This window comes from Lygodium microphyllum, chromosome 17 (genome assembly GCF_053477565.2).
Source record: "Lygodium microphyllum isolate KBCC chromosome 17, Lygodium_microphyllum_v1.1.10, whole genome shotgun sequence".
NCBI classification, from domain to species: domain Eukaryota; kingdom Viridiplantae; phylum Streptophyta; class Polypodiopsida; order Schizaeales; family Lygodiaceae; genus Lygodium; species Lygodium microphyllum.
The window spans coordinates 9,082,617-9,102,496 of record NC_141151.1 but is presented as its reverse complement, the minus strand read 5'-3'; the positions used below and the strand labels follow the sequence as shown (position 1 = coordinate 9,102,496).

Below are 19,880 nucleotides of genomic sequence, written 5' to 3'. Positions count from 1 at the left end.
GAGATAGTCAGCTGTGACTTGTGAAGATTTGTAGAGTCTATGTATGACACGGAGTAAGAGAAGATGAAGTTGATTATGTAAGTGCTAAAAGAGGTAATGTAATTTGCTTTATAAGGTTTTAAGCCTTAAAAAACTTGACGATTTAGGACAAGAGGACGTCGTGGATGTTGCCGTGACGGTAAAAAATGCCCCCTCCTCCCCCCCCCCCCCCCCAAAAACGAAATCAAAATTGAGCTTAAGCTCTTGATTAAGCTTAAGCAAAGCTTTTAATTAGGCTTTAATTAAGCTTGCTAATCACCTTGAAGCTCCAGTTCTTCACGAAACATGGCGCCATGATGTGGGAGTGGGTCTTCTTCAATATCTGAGAAAATAACAGAACTTCTTGACTGTGATAGAGGGGTTGGGGGTTTTGAAGGCCTAGGAATCCAACCGTGTAGTCAGTTCACGATGAGACGGACCGTAGAGCCTGTTTGTAGCAGAGGGCTCACCCTCACGTCAGAGGGTATGCGATTGGAAGGCCAAGAGGTAGGATAGGCTCTGATACCACTATTGCAAGCAACGGATGCGTGGTTTGCGCGTAGCGAATGGAAGAAGCTCTCTCTTTCTCTCTTTTACTCATAAAATTGCATACGACTCATGAGAAATTAAAAATAGACTAAAAGAGAATATAAAGTAAGATGAAGCGACACAAGATTGGGTACAATCTCCTCCCGACATGAAGTGGGCAGCTCCCCTCATGCTGTATTTATAATAATATTATAAAATCTTATTTGCCCAAGATTTAGGCCCTTTACAATCACTCTTTGCATAAAGAGTTTGAGTATACTGGAAAAGAGATAGAGTAATCTAAATTAATGGATGCTAGCAGTTGTGCATCCCACAACTCTCTAGAACCATTAATATTTTATTGGACATATCTTCTAAAAATCTATTTTGCTAATAAATATTTACATAGAGGCTATGCGCACGCTTTATAAGAAATAGCGGTGCGTCTAATACAATAATCCAATCATTACCAAATAAATTCTTGAGGAAATAATCTTAAAATGCTTACGCGTGGCGCATCTTTCCAATTCACCTTGCTCTACACATCAGCTATCAAAAATTCAAAAAATCATGTTATAATAATAACCAACTGAATAATTGCAGCTAACCACATAAATCAATGAATTTGAAATTCCATACAATAATTAATTCACGAAGACGTTAATACTCGTGTGGATAAAATGGTATCACCCACGTTCACGCTTGCATCGACGCCCGGAAAGGATAGGCGTCCCCATCGACCTTCCGCCTAAGATAATTCTTAGGAACGTGCCCCGCAACATTGACGGAGAACCATTTAAGGCGCTCATCCCTTTGCGTAGGTGCCACCTGGCAACAAGTTATATGAATGAGAATCGTTCATATTATGTATGCAAGCTTCATAAGTATGGACTGAAGTAAGCACTTAGGGCATGGCATGATAGAATTACATTGTCAACATTGGATTTCGTAGAGCACAGATTGATCACCCACTCTATGTATGTGAGAGTGATGTAGGTATTGTGGTCATTACTATGTATATGGGTAATTTGATCATTGTATGTATGTGAGAGAAACACAAGTATTATGGTCATTACTATGTATGTGGATGATTTAATCATTACATTGGGTGATATAGAGTCAAAGGTTGATAATGTGAAGAGTCTTCTCAAGGTTGAATTTGAGATAAAGGATTTAGGAGAGCTGCGCTATTTTCTTAGCAAAGATAATCAAGACTTCAAAGGGTATATGATTGTCATAGAGATAAAACGTATTGGATATATTGAAGAAGTGTGGTATGGTTGATTGCAAGCCTATTTCTATATGTATTGGATATATTGAAGAAGTGTGGTATGGTTGATTGCAAGACTATTTCTATATGTATTGGATATATTGAAGAAGTGTGGTATGGTTGATTGCAAGCCTATTTCTAGACCTAATGTATCATGTGTGGACGAAACACATAGAGATCCATTATTGTTTCATTTAAGAGTAGGTTCTTACAAGTGATATTGACTTTACAGAGGATCAAGCTATTGATATTCTTACCGAGGCCTTGGAAGCTAAGAAGCTTCAACACTTCAAGACTATGCTTGGATTTTACAAGCTCATGTTGAGCTCGAGGAGAAGTGTTGAGACAATGAGCTCTACATGAGCTGGCATCCACTATGTGCCTTGGTGATGTGACACGATATTCATTGGTGTGTTAAGTAACAGACATGAGAATACACCAATGATTCTACAATTGGACTACACACATATAACCCATCCTTGGTTATGACATATTCATTGTGCCACCTCTTGCTTTCTTAGTGCGTTCACACTTAGTGACCGTGTATACATACATTATGTACTTTCATATTACTCTTTTATTATGTTGTAGACTGAGTTTTTTTGTGTGGAAGAAGAAGAAGATTTGAGCTCTTTGTTGTAGACTATCTCTTTGTGTTCACTCAAGTTTCTATTACCTTTGTATGTGTGCTCTTCATCTCTCTTCCCTCTTGTCTGTTTTCAAATCTCTCCTCTTTTCCTCTCCTCTCCCATTTTAGACACCTCTCTTTTTTTCATAATGACTCTCTCTCTCTCTCTCTATGATTTGTGTGAATACCTTCTCTCTCATTTTTGATAACTCTCTTTTTTTCGTAATGACACATAAACACACTCTCTCACCCTTTTTTTACATCTCTACTTTGCAACTTTAGTCTAATGTTGTTGATGTCTCTCTAGCTCCTTCCTTGTTCTCTCTCCCTCTTGTCCCATGTAAAACCTCTCCTCTCTTTGCAACTTCTATCCCTCTTTCATTTTGTACCTCCCTCTCTTGCCCTCTCTTTCTCATATTTTTTCTTTTTCTTCCTCTTTTCTCTTTTCTTCTTCTCTCTCTCTCTCTCCCTCTTGTCCCATGTAAAACCTCTCCTCTCTTTGCAACTTCTATCCCTCTTTCATTTTGTACCTCCCTCTCTTCCCCTCTCTTTCTCATATTTTTTCTTTTTCTTCCTCCTTTCTCTTTCCTTCCTCTCTCTCTCTCTCTCTCTCTCTCTCTCTCTCTCTCTCTCACACATACACTTTTTACAACCCTCTTTTTTTTTGTGATTTCTCTCTCTTGCCTCATTTAAAGCCTTATCTCTCTTTGCAACTTCTATCCCTCTCCTTTCTCCCCCCTTCCCCCTCTCTCTTCCCATTTGACATTGCATTTCCTATTCTCTTTCTCTCTCTGTTTTCAATTTTTATGCTCCCTCTCTCCATTTTAAAATCTATTTCTTACTTTCTATCTCTATCTCCATTTTAACTTTTCCTGCTCTCTCTCTCTCTCAAAATCCTCTCCTCCCATCTTCCTCTGTTGTCCTTCTAACTTTTTTTTCATCTTGCTGAACACCGGCCCCCCCCCCTCCCCTTCTCTCTACTTTTGCCTCTATAGATTATTTTCTTCTCCTCCCTTCAATCTCTGAGAAAGAGAGAGAGAGAGAGAGGAGCTGGAGGTGGTGCAGTGCATCGACCACAATAGGTGCGAGGGGACCAAGCTCAGGTGCCCCAGGGACACACGGACACCAGGTCGATCAAGTCCGCATGCTTCATGGACTGCTCTCCAAAGTGTGAGACCAAGTGTAGCATTCTGGTGCATTAGCATTGTCCTACAATAGCACTGCGAAATGTAAAATTTTAAGACTTTCCTATCGACAACAATATATATAATAATATTAAACGTTGATGCAACCTCTGATCATGATGTCTGATAGTAGACCGCACACCTAACTGTTACGGCTACGCGTCCGCGTGCTACGACCCGTGCTTCGCCAGAGACGACAGCATCATGTTCTACTTCCACGGCAAGGCCGGCCAGGACTTCTGCCTGGTAAACGACCGTAGCCTCCACACCAACACACACTTCATCGGGGCGGAAGCGCGACTACACGTGGGTGCAGGGCCTAGGCATCCGCTATGGCGCCCACCACTCCTTCAGCATCTCCATCAAGAAGGTGGCCGCCTGGGATGCCGGAGTGGACCAACTGCTCTTCTCTCACGACGGCCAGGAGTTTGCCCTGCCGACATGTAGCATGTCCACGTGGGCATCCCCAGAGGAGGAGGCGCTTGTGGAGAGGCTGGCGGACGCCAACAGCATGGACGTGGTGATCGATGGGCTGCTATCCTTCACGGCGGATGTGGTATGGCCGGAGAGAGCTCGCTGTCACCTGACATTGGTGTCATTGGAGCCGCCGTTGCTAGTTGCGTGTGCCGTCAATGTCGCCACTGCCGTTACACTTCTTCTGTTGTCTGTGTACTACCGTGTGGAGAGAGAGAGAGAGAGAGAGAGAGAGATGCTTCGCTGACGGAGAAGGGTCCTCGAGCCCAGCCTGCCTAGCAAAATCATATGCTCGCCCAGTCCGCATCTACAGAGAGAGAGAGAGAGAGGAAGAGAGAGAGCGCCCGCGGTTGATAATAAAAAAGAGAGGCTTGAAGACACAGATGGAACTTAATGTGAATTAAATCGGGACAGCCAACTGGAGAGAAAGAGAGGGATTCTGAAATTCAAATTAGTTACAGGTCATGTTATAATTTCAGCAGGCTCTCTGGAGGTTTGAGACTCTCAAACCTATAACTAAAATAATATCTAAATAGATAGATTTAATAATTTCAGCAGGCTCTCTGGAGATTTGAAGCTTCCCAAACCTATAGTTGAAATTATATACAAATAGATAGATAGATTGAATAATAATTTCAGCAGGCTCTGTGGAGGTTTGAGACCTCCCAAGCCTATAGCTGAAATAATATATAAACAGTCTATAGGTTGAATATTGTAGCACTACTCTTGTGCAACAACTATTCTACAAAGCTTGAGGCTTGATCAACCATGCCTTGCAAATATTTCATATTTTCGGCGTGTATTGGCGCACTGTCTCCATACAGCAACTCTTGAGGATACCAAAGAGTGCCAATGGCATGATCTCCATGCGACAACTATTGAAGATATCGAGGAGTGTCAATACAAAAGTCATTTTTCGGAGCATTACAAAAGCATTCAATCTTAAATGGCAAAGTGTAGGTTTCTCTCTAGTATTTGCAAACTTTTTGTTTTTGGCATATTATAACTAAAATGACCTTCAGTTTACAACGTATGAAACCTTCTTTCCAATTGAAATATCAAGATTTTTTTTTTTTCCTTTTCAAATGTAATCTAACACTCGATGCCAAACCTCGTGAATATTGATATACACGCAGAAAATTTTGTTATTTAATTGAATTTTGGAGTGGCGGAAGCTTTCGACAAACGATGATAGCACAAGAGTAGGTAAGGCCACCGCCTATTGACGTGGAGGCACAATCTCCAACAGATAATACAGACAGAGGCTCTGCATTAGCCAGTGGCTTGCCATGACTGATCAATCATAGGAGCCCTTATGGCTTGCCCTGACTGTCACAAACATCCACACACTCATTTAATCCTCTCCCATAGAGACTTGGCCGTCGGGGGCATCCGAATTCCAGTCTCCTTCAAGTCAGCTCATATACTCCATGCACATTATGTAGCCTCCTTTGTTGAGTGAGAGCCTGCAATGCAGAACTTGCCGGATCTGTAATCCACAGGCCCTGGTTAAACCATTCTATTGATAGGGGTTAAGGTTAGTCATCAGGACAGTTCTCCAGTGCTACTTCAAGAGACTCTTCATCTCATTGTACTACTAAACACACTGCCCACAATGCCATATTTCTTACACTTGCTGGATGGATTACCGTTTCTTGAATCAAAGATCTCTCAATGAGAGAGAGAGAGAGAGAGAGAGAGAGAGAGTTTGTTTGTGTGTGTGTTTAGACTCCACTCTTCCTGCTGATTCATGCATGTGTAAACCTCCAAGACATGTAGATATGACAAGCATGATTAGAATACATCATTCTTACAATGATGTTCATGTTTTCTCCTTGAGCATAAAAGTTCCTGCCTGTAGAAGCATTACAACTGGTGGAAACAAAGCTGCACATATGCTTGTTGCATGGCAAATTTCTAGCTATTTGAAGCTACGTATCGCTGCAGAAAGGACTTGTATTCTGACTCCAAGGTGACAATAGAAGTGCGGTTCCAATAGCATTGGCTCTGCAAAGCCACAACAAGAGTATGAGTTACAACTGTCAACCAGGCCATAGCAAGTAGAGATGAGTTGCAAGGCAAACCTTGAGTGCACGTCTTTGCCTTCCTGCAGTCTATTAACATAATTTACTGCAACTGCTTACTTATTCCACGAAACAAACAAATCTTCAAATCTGCCATCATGTACATCAACCATTGTTGAAATTTTCCCAGAAGTCCTCTGGCTCATGGCCTTCCCTCACCACCTGCTACAAAGAATGGAGAAACTTATATCATCAACATCTATCATGTTATATGATAACTTACCATTGGTGCAGCATGCGATCTACTGACCCTTAAAGGAACGTCCCTCCAGCATTTCATCTGCTTGAGAAACAACTGCCCAGCTTGCTGCCACACTGCATCACCAGCATTGCCATTGTACTTTTCCATGTGAGTCAGCTGCTCCCTTCCAACCCATATATAAACCTTGCTCTCATGGGCATATGTCCCTTGCCGAGGTGCTACCAATATAAACAGACCTTTGCTGTCCAGGTCATCAGCATCAAACATATCTAATCTTTCCAATGTTGGCCACGCATACAAGACAGGATGGCCATATCGCATCGTCTCCTTCATTGTGTCCCTTGAACCTGTAATTATGAAGGTAGCAAAGGAAGGAGAGCTTTGAGTTGGGAGATCATTTGGTCCCCGCTCATTTTTGTTCTGCAGGACAGTGGATTGACTCTGATCTGGAAAGCTAAATGATTCGCTGTCAATTCTGTTACAATCTCTGTCTTGCATGTCATGATCATTGTCATGATCTAAACTTCTCTCAAACTGAGGACCACTTTCGGCTGCAGCATTTTCCAACTTAACTGTGAACAAGGGTGGCAATCTGGGCTTTCTTGACATGCTCCGAGGTGCTGGTGGAGGATTATATTCTAAACCTGGGAGTGAAGGTGGGCATGACAGCGTACCTCCACCTGGAACTAGACATTCACCTAAGCTCTTGTTAGCTAAAATGGGAGTCAGAGGCTTCAATTTAGATGGAAAGGATGACTGATTACCACGAAAAGAGTACAAAACATCAAAGGGGCTCTTGTCAGGCGATGATGCCGATTGTGATGAACATGGGGAATTGGCATGTGATGTGTCAGGTGATGACAGAGAATGTGATGAGCATGGAGAATTGGCTTGTGATGTGCTTGGGGATGATATCCCAGAAGACGAACGTGGGGAGCCAGAATGCAGCTCAACGTGAGATGGTACCTCTTGCAAAGGGATTGAGGTTTCTCTGTGCAATTTGTTTGGAAAAGGAGATGGCGAAGCTGAATGAGGAGAGGAAGGGTTGGATGAATCTGCTTTTTTCTCGGCTACAGTTGTAAGCAGCACACCAGATAAAAACTTCTTCCTCAGTAAGCTCCACCCATCCTCCCTTGCAGGAATGCGGGTTGGAGTATTAGCCATAATCCCCCTAGCTGGTGGAACTACACCACCCTGCCTTGCTCTTTGATGAAGCTCAAAATCGACATCATACAAATGCACCCTTTTGTTACCTGGTTCAATCTTCCTTACCTTCTCGACCTGAAGCAGCTGGCTGCCTCTCAGTGTTCTTGGATCGGTTGAAAAACCCATCCTCTGATCTTCTTCTCTATCAATGTTATCAAGGACATCACCTGAATGAGCTTGCTTGATAAGGCACTCCCAAAACTCAGCTTCTTCTTGTCCTTCGGCATAAATGCGGAGAGGCCCTTCTGCTCTCTCGTACCGAATGACCTGATTGGCTGCAATCTTAGCTGCTTCAGCAAGTTTAGGATCACAGTGGTGACCTATCCAGACATATATAGCCAGAGGTACCTGTAAAACAAAGGCGCCCCGAGAGTCGAGAGCCCCTGCTCCCGGGTTGTGAACCGTTTTGGGAACAAGATGCAAGGGATCATATGGTGAGTGAGGTGCCAGCCTGTACATGCGAAGGACAGAATTAGGGCTCATTGGAGCTGCATGCACCCTTTTCTGGCATTGCAGCAGTTGGCAAGCAAAACCCATATTAGGATTTGTCACTCCCCTGGCTGCCTTCACATCGTGGAAGGCATCCTCAAAACTGAGGTGCTCCCTCCACATAAGGTATGCGATAACAAACGATGCTGAGCGGGAAACACCCTGACAACAATGAACAAAAACTCGACCACCTTGCTCTTTGACCTCTTCAAAGTAATCAAACACATCGTAGAGCAAGCTGGTTATGTCTTCACATGGGCTGTCTTGCAACCACAGAGTCTTGTAAACAAGGTCTCCTTTGAAGTATTCTGGGCACACGAATCCGACGCAGTTGAGGACGTGTGTTATACCATTTGCTCGCAGTTTTGCGAGGTTCTTGGCCACAGCATCACTTCCAAGGAATATATGATAATTGGCAACACGAGAGCATTCTTTGTCATAGAAGGCAAATTTCTCTCTTTTAAGCTGTATTTCTGTAGGTTCCACAGGAGTGCGATGGATGGAAGCCAAATCGAGCTTCATCTCAGGTCCTGTTTTCACTCGCCTGCGGCCAGGAGTCACAGGAGTGCTCCAATCTGCCATATTATCCATCTCAGCTCTTGGCCACTCATCAAGGCTTCTTCTAGCTATGGAGAGAGGTTGAAGAGGTGGGAGTGAGGCTCGAGTTCGACTGCTTTGCCTCTGTAAAGAAGCCCTGTTTACTTGCCCTTCCTGTTCGCCTTCCCCTTTAGGGCTGGGGGGTGCAGAGCGAGAGCCAACCCATGTCGCTGAGCGCCAATATGATTTACGAACATGGGGGAACTTACACTCCCCTGCTCCTCCGTCAAGCTCAGACCCTGCCATGTCTGGTGTCTCTCCCTTATATTAGGTACATAAGATGCCAAACAGGGGGGACTCCATTGATATACCTGTGGAAGAACTAACTGATAAAAAATGATTGCAATTGGGACCAATCAACTAGTCCAAAGTTCTTGCATCTGAAACCATGGAACACAGAGAGAGAGAGAGAGAGACGGGGGGGGGGGGGGGGGGGCGCGGGCCGCGGGCCGCGCGCGGGGGGGCAAACCTTTCGAAGTTGAATCTAAGTCTCCCTCTGATTACAAGGGAATAGCTTAAGCTCTGAAGCCTTGCCCTGCTTGAAGTCCAGCAGCTATGGGAGCTCTTTCTAGTGGTTGTCACTGTGGAGAAGAATACCGGGCTTGGTGATGATTCAAGAGAGGGACGAGGTCGTGGTTGCCTGCTCTCTCTGGTAGCTGTCTCTCTCTCTCCCTCTCTCTCACACACACACAATGCATGAGAGCAACTCAGCAACATGTGCTGTTTGGGGTAACGGGCGATTCACAGATAAAGATAGAGAAGCCTCAGACACAGAGACAGAGAGAGAGAGAGAGAGAGAGAGAAAGAGAGAGATCGCCAGATTGGCGGGCTCTGCCCCTATTTTAGTGGCCAGCCTGGCAGCCGTGGCCGGTCATCCTCGGGGCTGCCGCAAGCAGCCGGTGACGGGTGACCGGTTCAAATTGTACGAATAGGTCATCATCGTCAAAGGCCAAGAAAGTTGAAGAAACGCCCTCTTTTAATTTAATGCGTTAAAACAAATACAAACAGGGATAACGACCAACGACAGTTTTCCTTGTCACGTCGGCAGGAGCGCCGCCTGACGTGGAATCCTTTTTGACGAGGCAGTTGCAGGCCGCGGCCCACAGGCCGCTCTCGAATCTTATTGGGTGGCTTTTTTCGAGGAAAGAGAAGGGTGCCGCTGAGTCAGTCAAACCCCTCATCTTTGACCCTTTGACTAGTCCACATCAACGGTTCAAGTTTCTAACTTTCTGCCTCTAACCTTTTGGGCCACCTCAGAGCGGCTTCACATGGGGTCTACGGTCTACCGGATGGGAACTTTAACTTGCAGGCCTGATTCACACTAATTAGTATTTTCTTTTTTTTTTTAATGGAAGCTTTAAAGTTGTATTAAAATATATCAAAAAAAAGGTTTACAGCTGTTTAAGGGAGTGTTGCTTCAAAATAGGGAAGCTACCTTGACTTGAGAGTACATAATAACAGCATTACAAAACATATAGTCCATAATAGGTCTGAACTTAAGCATCAGATGTCGAGATGTTTATCCTAAGATTCGTATCTACATCATTATTATTCAGCCTTCTTCTTGATGTCCAACAGTATGGCTACCACATCCACAGTGGAAAATGCTTTCCCTAGTCCCTCCTTCATATTATCTTCATGCTGCTTGAGAATTATTTATGCATCTTTCTCAACCTGAAAACAAAGATCAAATTTAAAACCATGGATAGGATCCAAATCAGTATTTTCAAACATTTTCTTGTTTCTGCTTATCCATATGTTACATAGGTAATAACTTCTAATCCAATTCCATATTGGAGGAGGGAGTCCATATATTTCCCCCAGTAATAACTCCTTCCAAGTGAGTTTAGTGGGGTGATACTTGATGGCAAGGACGTGCATGAAACACCAAATGTTAGAATTTTTAGGGCAGTTAAGGAATATGTGAGGGATTGATTCTACCTGTTGGCCACACCTTAGGCAAAGTCTATTCCCTAGACCAACTTTAAGTGCTCTCTCATTAGTCCAAAGACTTTTGAGAGTAATGAGTCACATTAGACAAGACATCTTTGGTTGGATTGAGGGAGCCCAAATGTTACCGAACCTGTAATTCCACTGTACTACTGACCAATTAATATGCCATCTATTATTTAGTTTAAAACAAAGAGGAACATTGCTTTCTAATAGGTCTAGAAGGGGTAGAAGAGGTCTGTCCCCCATAAAATAGATTCCCCTATAATTGAAGTGGTGATTAAGATTAATCATTGCAAACATATTAGGTCCCCACAAGAGTACCCTTTCAGTTATCAATTCTAGTTCCTGTCTTTTTAATTTGAATTTCTGTTTTAGTTGTGTTCCAATCATCCATCTTTCTAGGGCTGAATCCCAAATGTCCCTCCAACTTCTAATGCCTTTCTTGAAGAGCTTGTGGGCTAAGTTAATCTGATTATCTGGAATGGCTCCCTGAAGAAAGCTGAACCAGATGGAGTCTTTGGAACTCCAAGGTAGGGTGAGGTTGGGATGGGAAGAGGGGATTAACATACTCTTGTACTTGAACCAAGCCTCCCATAGACCTTTTGCCAAAGGAGAGCAATCTTTAGCTTTCAGTTTGACTGGACAAATAGTTATTGTTATTGGGTCTAAGCCTTTCCATTTTGGACAACCCTCTACATGAAACTTGCTAGTGGCTGCCTTAAGCAAAGTTATCCAGTCTTCTTCTTTTCTTAAGATGCTTCTTGCAATCCATTTGGCTGCAAGTTTGTCAGCTAGAATACTAGGATTGGGAAGCCCAAGACCACCTAATTTCTTAGGTGTAGTGCAAACAGCCCAAGATACTTTAGGTACTTTAAACTTTTCCCCATCCCCGCTCCACAAAAAATTCCTCCCTAGTTGCTCTAGTTGCTTCATTCCTGACTTAGATGGTTTCCAGCAAGCCAAGAAGTAGATTGTGGTTGGAATTAGTATGTGTTTCAGAACCAGACATCTTCTTGCCATATTGATCTATAGACCCTTTCATTTTTCAAATTTTCCCCTGATTTTTTCCAAAACCCAATCCCACCTTTGTTTCATTGAGATCCCAAAGCCCATGGGTATGCCTAGAAGTCTGAATACTTTACCTGTTTCAATCTCCTTACACCTTGCAGCCAGGAGCCAACCAAGACAAGGACTGATTAGTGTTTTAATTCCTATTTTGTTTGGATTGATAACAGAACCAAAAGCCTTGCAAAAGGTTTGCAAGCAGTTCCAAAAAGCTACTAATGAAACTGGATCATTATTTACCGTGCTATTTGTATCATTAGCAAACTGGTTGAGTACCATGTCTTTGTTGTTAGGGAGTTTAATCCCTTTAATGTTGCCTTTATCAATCTCTGCTTGAATGAGCCAACCCAGTGAATCAACTGCAATGGCAAACAAAAGGGGCGCAAGAGGGCAGCCCTGCCTGATGGATCTTCTCAAAGGAAAGGAATCAGTCATCTCCCCATTAATGGCAATTCTTGTGGAGACATTACCAAAAAGAGTACTGACATACTTGATGAACTTTCTACCCAGCCCCATATCATGGAGGGATTGGAGGATAAAATCCCATTCTAACTTATCATAAGCTTTGTCAAAATCAATCTTGAAGAGCACAAAGTCTTGGTTGGATTTTTGGGCATGTTCAATGCCTTCCCACATGGCAATTATTGAGTCTAGGATATATCTCCCTTTAATGAACCCTTTTTGTTCTTTTCTTATCCAGTTATCTAGATGATCAGATAGCCTTCTAGCTATGGCTTTGGCAAAAACCTTATATGCTGATGTGAGATATGTGATGGGTCTCCAATTGGCTAGGAGTTCCCTTTCATCTCTCTTATGGATTAGTTTGACTACTCCTTCATTGATTATGTGGGGTAAGGCTCCAAATTTCAGGGATTCTCTCCATACCATGAGAAGGGGGTGAATAAGAGAATCTTTGAATTCTTTGAAGAATTCATTCAGAAGGCCATCAAGCCCTGGGCTTTTTCCTGATGCTAGAGAGTCAATGGTGTCACTGATCTCAATAACTAATAGCTCCCCATCCAGAATCTCAGCCAAGCTTGGAGGGACAACCTTCTTCCTAACCATTGCTATCTTAGCCTTGGCAGTTGTCTCTTCTTGTGAACTCTTTCTAGAGGAGCTAAACATTTTAGAGAAAAATTCCTTAGCTATAAGGAGATTCTCTCCATTGTTTTGGGCATGTGTGCCATCTGCCCTTCTCAACAATGGGATGGAGTCTCTATCCTTTTTCTTTTTAAGGACTTGGAACATGTCTCTAGTGGGCTCGTCTGCTTTGCCAGCCCACCATTGCCTAGTGAAGAGTTGTACGTCCATAGCTTCTTTTTCTTCAGCAGATCTAAGTTCTTGTTTGATTCTAACTAGGTCAGGCTGTAAGTGGGTCTCCCTAGCCTCTATCCTGATCTCCAAATATTTATGCAGTGAGTATTGTCTAGCTCTATGATCCCTGATCTGCTGTACTTTTTTATTTTTGACTTCCCTAAAAAATTGTTGAGTGTCTTTAATGGCTTTAGCCCATGAATGAGCTAGGGAGACTGTTTGCCAGAAGGCCATTGTCCAGATTCCTTTAATAGTGTCCCTAAGTATTTTGTTTTGAAATAGTCTAGGGTTAGTATGAAACCAACCAGCTTTTATTATTTGGGATGAGTTAGAGAGGACTCGCTGAATAGGCTTATGGTCAGACATGACTATGTTATCAAGAGCTTTAACTTTGAGATTAACAAAAGAGGCCAACAGACCTGCAAATATGTAAGATCTATCAAGTCTAGCCTTTCGGAGATAAACTCCACTTTGATTGTTACTCCATGTGAATCCTAGTTGCTCATTGACATCAGTTAGCCCATGATAGGCTTTAGTTACCAACCACTTACTCTTTTCAATTCCTGCAATACATGTTCCTTTTTCCAAATATTTGTCTTTTGTTGATTCAACCATATTGAAGTCCCCTGCAATGATAATGGGGCAATTGATGACCTGTAATGAATCCCACAGCCTGCCTCTTTCAGCAGAAATATTAGGGGCATATACTGAGACAATAGCAAATTCATCCTGATTTTTAAATAGGACTACAACCCAGTTATTCTTTGTATCAATCATAACCTTACTTATTTGATCCTTAATTTTAATGGAGACACCTATGCATGTCCCCCCTCCTATTGGTGTGGTTTGTCATATACCATTCATACTCCTTAGACACTGTCTGCAGGTTTTTGAGTAGAGGAGGACCTTACACTTTTATTTCCTATAGGCAAATAACATCGGGGTAAATGGCACTAACTTTAAGCCATTCCCTGAATGTAGTTGCCCTTTTGGGGTCAGTAATCCCCTTGATGTTATAGGACACAATTTTAAGTTTATTCATTTAACAAACCTATGTTTTTTTTTGTTTCCCTTTCTTCTAAGGACCCTTTGTTTGACTAAATGGGTTACTAGCACTTTGTCCTACACTTGAGTATCTCCTTTTGGAGTTTTGTAGACTCCCTCCCTCTTTGGTTGGGATCTCAGCAGGGATAGGACTGAGAGGAAGTTCTCCTCCCATTGGAAGTTCCTCTACCTCAGTAAATTCTACATCTTCATTTTGTTCATTGAGGTCAATGTTTAAGTTTTCTGTATGTTTATAGTTTTCATTTGTTTGGTTTTCCTGCCCTTTGTTTTCAGCCTAAGTTTCTTCAACTATGACATCATCAGAGTCTGACTCTACTGGAGCAGTCTCTCTTTTTTTACTAGTTTTCCCCTTTTCACTATTCCCTGCTAGTACATCCTCTAAGTTCATGAGAAGGGGGGAGTATCTGTTATTGTAGGTGTTTTTGCCCTTGCTATTATTGTTTTGTTTCTGGGTTGACTGATTCTTGCTTTTTCCCTTCCTGTTAACCGATTGGAACCCATCATCTTGTGGGTTATCGGTTTTTGGAGGGGAGTTCTCCTTGTTGGGTTCTGGGCTCTCTTTAGCTTTCCATTCAGGGCAATTTCGAATGAAGTGTCCCGTTTTGAGACACTTGGAGCAAGCATTTGGAAGATTCTTGTAAAGGACAGGTTGGTCCTTCACAAAGTTGCCCTCTGAATCAGTAATCAGTAATGAATCTATTAGGGTTTTGCTAAGTTCAATCTCTATGAGTAGTTGAGGATGCCACCACGGGTTAATATCCATGTACGGCCTTTGTCCTAACAGTCTACCTAGGGGAGCAGCTAGGGTTTTCAAGAAGGGATATAGGTTCAACGAAAGGTTTGGGAATTTGACCCAAATCGAAACACAAGTCGGTTTAGGACCAGAGGGGTCGAGCTCAGGAGTCCATTTGAAGAGGGACAATGGTGAGCTCCGTAGCATCCATTGTCCATGGCTTACTAGGGCTAGGGCTGCTTGCTCACTCTCAAAGAGGAAAAAGAAATAGTTGTTTGGGAGGTATTGAATAACCAGGGGTTTCCCACCTAGTGGTTCCCAATTCAGCTTGACCCAGTTTCTAAGAAATTCCATGGGGGGACATGCCCCATGACATAGACCAATAAGTCCTCTAGATTGATAGGACATTGTGTAATTCTTCAACTCCAAAGCAGGGACTGAGAGAGAAATTTTTTTACATGGCATACCTATTGAATTTTCTGGCTGCCCAGATTCCGAGGGCCCTTTGGGGGGAGTGGTAGTGTCTTACAGACCTTTTTTGAGCTCCTGCTTGAGTCTAATGTTCACCTCGTTCAGGAAAACCCTACTGACCTCTAGGAGTTGAAATGTTGTCAACTCCTCCACCTTCTTGGAGGCTCTCCCTTTGGTTTGCGGGGATTCTACTATCAAATCCTGCCAGTTGTTCTGCAGAACCTCCCAGGTGGATGGCTCCATTCCCAAAGGACAGTCCGTCTCCACCTCCTCCTAAATATTGGCTTGCATATTTCCCAATAGGTCCGAGATGCCCTTGGCTTGCATATTGAGCAGAGAGACCATTGAACAATGGATTATCCAGTATTTTGCCGAAGGCTCTTTGTAGGGAGCCCGCCATGCTAGGATCATGATGAAACAGAGAAGGGGGTGTCGTCTGCATGACGGGCATAGACATGGTGCCAAACTGTGGCAAAGCATGGGAGGAGCTCTGAGCCAGCATCCCGAGAGGCGATGTTACCTCCGCTCATACATTCTTCAAGGTGTGACCTAATTAATTAGTATTTTCGGTAAACTAGATTCCCATGTGTCATGGCAGAAATGAAGCATCACCTGCTCTAACCTGCCCACTCTTCACAAAAAACAACTTTGGTAGCAAATACAAAAACCTCTACCTCAAAATTTTGGAGGGGTTTTTGATCAAATTACACATATTTGTCATTTTTATTACTAAACATTTTCAAGGTTTCAAGGTTTTAAACTTGTTGTTTGAATTTTGAAGGTTTCTTCGAAAATTTTGCAAGGTGGTTGATATGTGTTGCATATAAAAGTCATTGGGGCCATGCATCCAGCCACACCACGAATTGCGACTTCTAGCCCACAATCGTTCTCATAGCTATGCTATGCTGCTACTTTGCGGTGATCGTCTTGCTCTACAATTGATGACTTCTCATGCTTTGCTTTGGCTTACCACCCAATCAACTGCAACATCCATCCTTTTGCATCATATGTTGCATTCACATCATTGCTCCTTACTATCGACATTTTTTTATGATGCCTCTTAAGATTCAATATCCTATATTATCAAGTCGTCCTATTTCAACATATCTTCACCTTCTTTAAATTAAAAACAAAGCTAGTTTGGATTCATATTATGTTATTCTCTCATTGCTTGAATGCTAATGTTTGCATTTAAAATAAATAACAAATCTAACCTAATTATAAACTCCATCCACATTGACTAGTTGCTATAGTGCATATTGTAGTTTAAAGTCATTGTGCTTTTGATAACAATTTATTTCATTACCTTTTCACTTTTAGAAATAATTTGCTAGGTAAATTTAGTCCTTAACAGAACTTGGCAACTTTTTGATCAACAACCATCTTGGGAGCGTACTCCTAGGGTTACAAATTGGGAGTAATATGCTTCCAAGAGCATCGCATCATTTCCATAGTAGCATTGATGATCCTACAAGCATTAACTACAAATTGAGTCAATTTGGAATATGTAATGGTAATTGGTTTATGCTAACTTGCAGATAACTATAGGACATTAGTTAGAGTTATTTTGGTGCCCTTGACATATTTTGCAGTGATCTATGTGTTTAAAGAACCCCCAAAACATTGTTTTTCACTTACTCTTAATGCCAACACTTAGAGATGGTCTTCTAACCCTATGCTTTCACTATCTTATTTATCGAGAAAATTCTACTATTATTAGTCTAAAAACAACACTTTTAAAGTTCTATATCTTTATGAGTGTCATTGGAAGCATTCGCTAGACTATTTATAAGCTTTCTTTTATTTAGACAAAAAATCACCCCACTTTCTAAAGTCTAAGAACTTTAGCCATGTATTCTATAATTTTATTATTCTGTAATATAAAATTATAGATAGGTCCTTAAAGGGATCCCTAATCCCGTCATAAACCCATGCATTCCAAGCTCATTCTAGGACTCCCACATGCACTTCAGTGCACATAAGCGTGTTAGTGCACATGCGTGCATACGTGCCTTTTGCACTTTGCTATTCCACCAACTTAAGGCACTAAACTCTACCGTAATAAAATTTTTGTACACCTTGCTTCCCGGCCTACATCTGCCTATCTTAGTGCATAATAGGAAGCCTATAACTAGTCATTAGTGCAGTACATTGCTCCATTATACTCATGCACTTCCATCATGCACAAAATTCATCTTGCACACTAACCTTAGTGCACCACTTGCTTATATAGTATGCACCCTAGTCCACCCATGTGTACTCACATTGTACTTGAATATGGCACACATTCCTAAGGACATTGCACATATGTTTCACTAATGCACAACAATTCCCATGCGCCCCCCCCCCCCCCCCCCACATATAGGCATAGGGCACATAGGTTGAATCACACCATTATGCTCACATAAGCCCCCATTCACATGACCAAAACAACTCCCATGCACCCACCACACACATATAGGCATAGGGCACATAGGTCCAATCACACCATTATGCTCATATAAGCCCCATTCACATGACCAATGCAAGTGGACCTAAGGAATAAAAATGAGCATACTTTGAGAAGGACCAAATCATAATAACTAAGAGAACCAAATGAGACCAATGAAAGAATAGAACAACTATTTGTGTGTTGATTGTTCAATAAATGCTATAAAGTTGTTGTTCCTTGAAATCACAAATTGCTGGAAAGAATAAAGCTTATTTGCACACAATTCATATGCACTAGCCAAATTGTAATAGAAGAAACTGTGCTTGCTCAATATTCAAGATTCAATTAAAGGAAGGAGAACTAGAAACAAGGAACATAATAACAACTAGAGTGGTACTTAGGTCTTGAAATAATCCATGATTTTAGGCACATGCACTTGCATAGTGGACAAGGCCTCCCAACACCCACATCTGGTAGAGACCCCAATCCTAGCAAAACCATAGACCTTGAACTCATTGATGACCTGGAGGCTATGGAAAGGAAACTTTAGAGTTGCAAGGCCAAGGAATGAACACTCTCAATTGACTATTAGACCTTAATAATGACATTAGATACTAGCTCACGATCATGTAAGTTGGGATGGAAAGTATCCACATAATGCTATTGAACGTAGGAGCAATGGGCTCATCTCACAAGAGTCTCTTTCAAATCTCATGCAATGATGCCTACTCTTGATCCCTTAGATATAATAATGCAAGTAGGGACCCTAATTGCACAAACCATTCTAATTGGAATGGGAAAGACTCCATGTGCTAGAGACGATGAAAAAAATCCCTTAGTAGCAAAATATCTTAATAAGTATCGAGCCAAGATGACCCTCACAGTTTTAATGAGCAATTTGAGCAAATCTATGAGGCTAATAATTTTCTTATCAATGCCAAGCACACACAAGCTTTCAGACTTCCTTAAGAGAGAAGAGATGAGCCTGGTTCATTAGCCTTGATGTTGTTGGGAAGGCTTCCTTCGTACTACTCAAGGACTTAATCATTAAACGCTTCAGGAAGCTAGCTATGGGATAACTTCATTGTTTGGCTCATGAACATCAAGCATTCAGAGGATGAGAGTATGAGAGATCATATCTCTGAAGTTTGGATTTTGTATAAGCGGATCCCTATTATAGAGACACCTACCACCAAGCTGGTCACAAATGCCTTCATCAAGGGCATTGAAACCTTAGCTAGGAACTTTGAACTTGATCGTTCCAAAATCAAAAGTGTTCTATAGAAGGCTATTCATGTGGGTGGCCTACACCATGAAAGCAACAAAGATGAAAGGCCGCATGGATCTCCTCAGGATACACCTACAAGATATAACCACATAGAGACCAAGGAAACCCAAGACTCGATAAAAAATGTTAGGATGTAGTAGCAAGAATTGATTAGGATGGTGAATCACTCAAAAATTCTAGACTTTATTACCAAAGTATGCAATGCATTCACTGTAGCAAGAACCACCCACCTTTAGAATGTCTCGGACCACATCAATCTTGCACAAACTATGGACGATTTGGCCACAAGACAGCACATTGTAGAGCCTTGTGTTACCGTGTTTCCCGCAGCACAGAGGAGCGAAAAATGGAAAAAAATGAAAATAGAAAAAAAGGCGCAGGATAAAAGCAGAAAAAGGTGCCTTGACCGGTAACCAGTCCCTGAAAATTTTAAATGTTCGGGCACGACCCTCAAAAAGCCTCGGTGTTGGCCCGAGACAACAAAAGAGAAAAATGGCGCACCATTAAAATGTGGGAGCGCCTCTGAATCTTTATAAAAAAAGTGCCAGGCTCGCTCTTGTGCAAAGTGTACGCATTAGTTGGGAACAGGATAAATTAGAATGGTGGGAAATGGGAAAAAGGGCCTAGGCTACGGTCGGCCATATAAAAGAAGGAAAAGGGGATGACTGCCCAAAAAGGATTTAGGGCTTTGTATATAGAGTTGAAAAGTGAATGAGAAGCTCATTCTTTGGTGTGTGGCAAAAAGAGTCTTCGTCTTCCTCTCTTCTTCTCTCCTTCTTGCTTGTGTGTGATCTTGAGAGAGGGAGTGTGAGAGTGTGAGGGAGTGAGTGTGTGTGAGAGTGAGGGATCAAGAGGGTAAAGCTCTTCACCATCTCCTCTT

At 42.2% G+C, this 19,880-nt stretch overlaps 1 protein-coding gene across 4 annotated transcripts; it reads right to left on the bottom strand.

Annotated features, from left to right (window-relative positions):
* Positions 1–5,896: 5,896 nt before the first annotated feature.
* On the bottom strand, positions 5,897–9,470 carry LOC148021555 (protein-tyrosine-phosphatase MKP1-like). Of its 4 annotated transcripts, none has more exons than XM_087696977.1 (3): positions 9,150–9,470; positions 6,410–8,991; positions 5,897–6,109 (listed from the first exon to the last, which is right to left on the bottom strand). In XM_087696977.1, the coding sequence occupies exons 2-3, from the start codon at positions 8,924–8,926 to the stop codon at positions 6,020–6,022; spliced, it is 2,607 nt and encodes an 868-aa protein (XP_087553103.1). In that variant the 5' UTR covers positions 8,927–8,991; positions 9,150–9,470; the 3' UTR covers positions 5,897–6,019. The 4 variants fall into 4 exon arrangements, with proteins under 4 accessions (XP_087553103.1, XP_087553105.1, XP_087553104.1 ...); XM_087696979.1 differs by lacking the exon at positions 9,150–9,470 and adding an exon at positions 6,187–6,276 and having other exon boundaries at positions 6,410–9,093; XM_087696978.1 differs by lacking the exon at positions 9,150–9,470 and adding an exon at positions 6,187–6,348 and having other exon boundaries at positions 6,437–9,089.
* Positions 9,471–19,880: the final 10,410 nt, after the last annotated feature.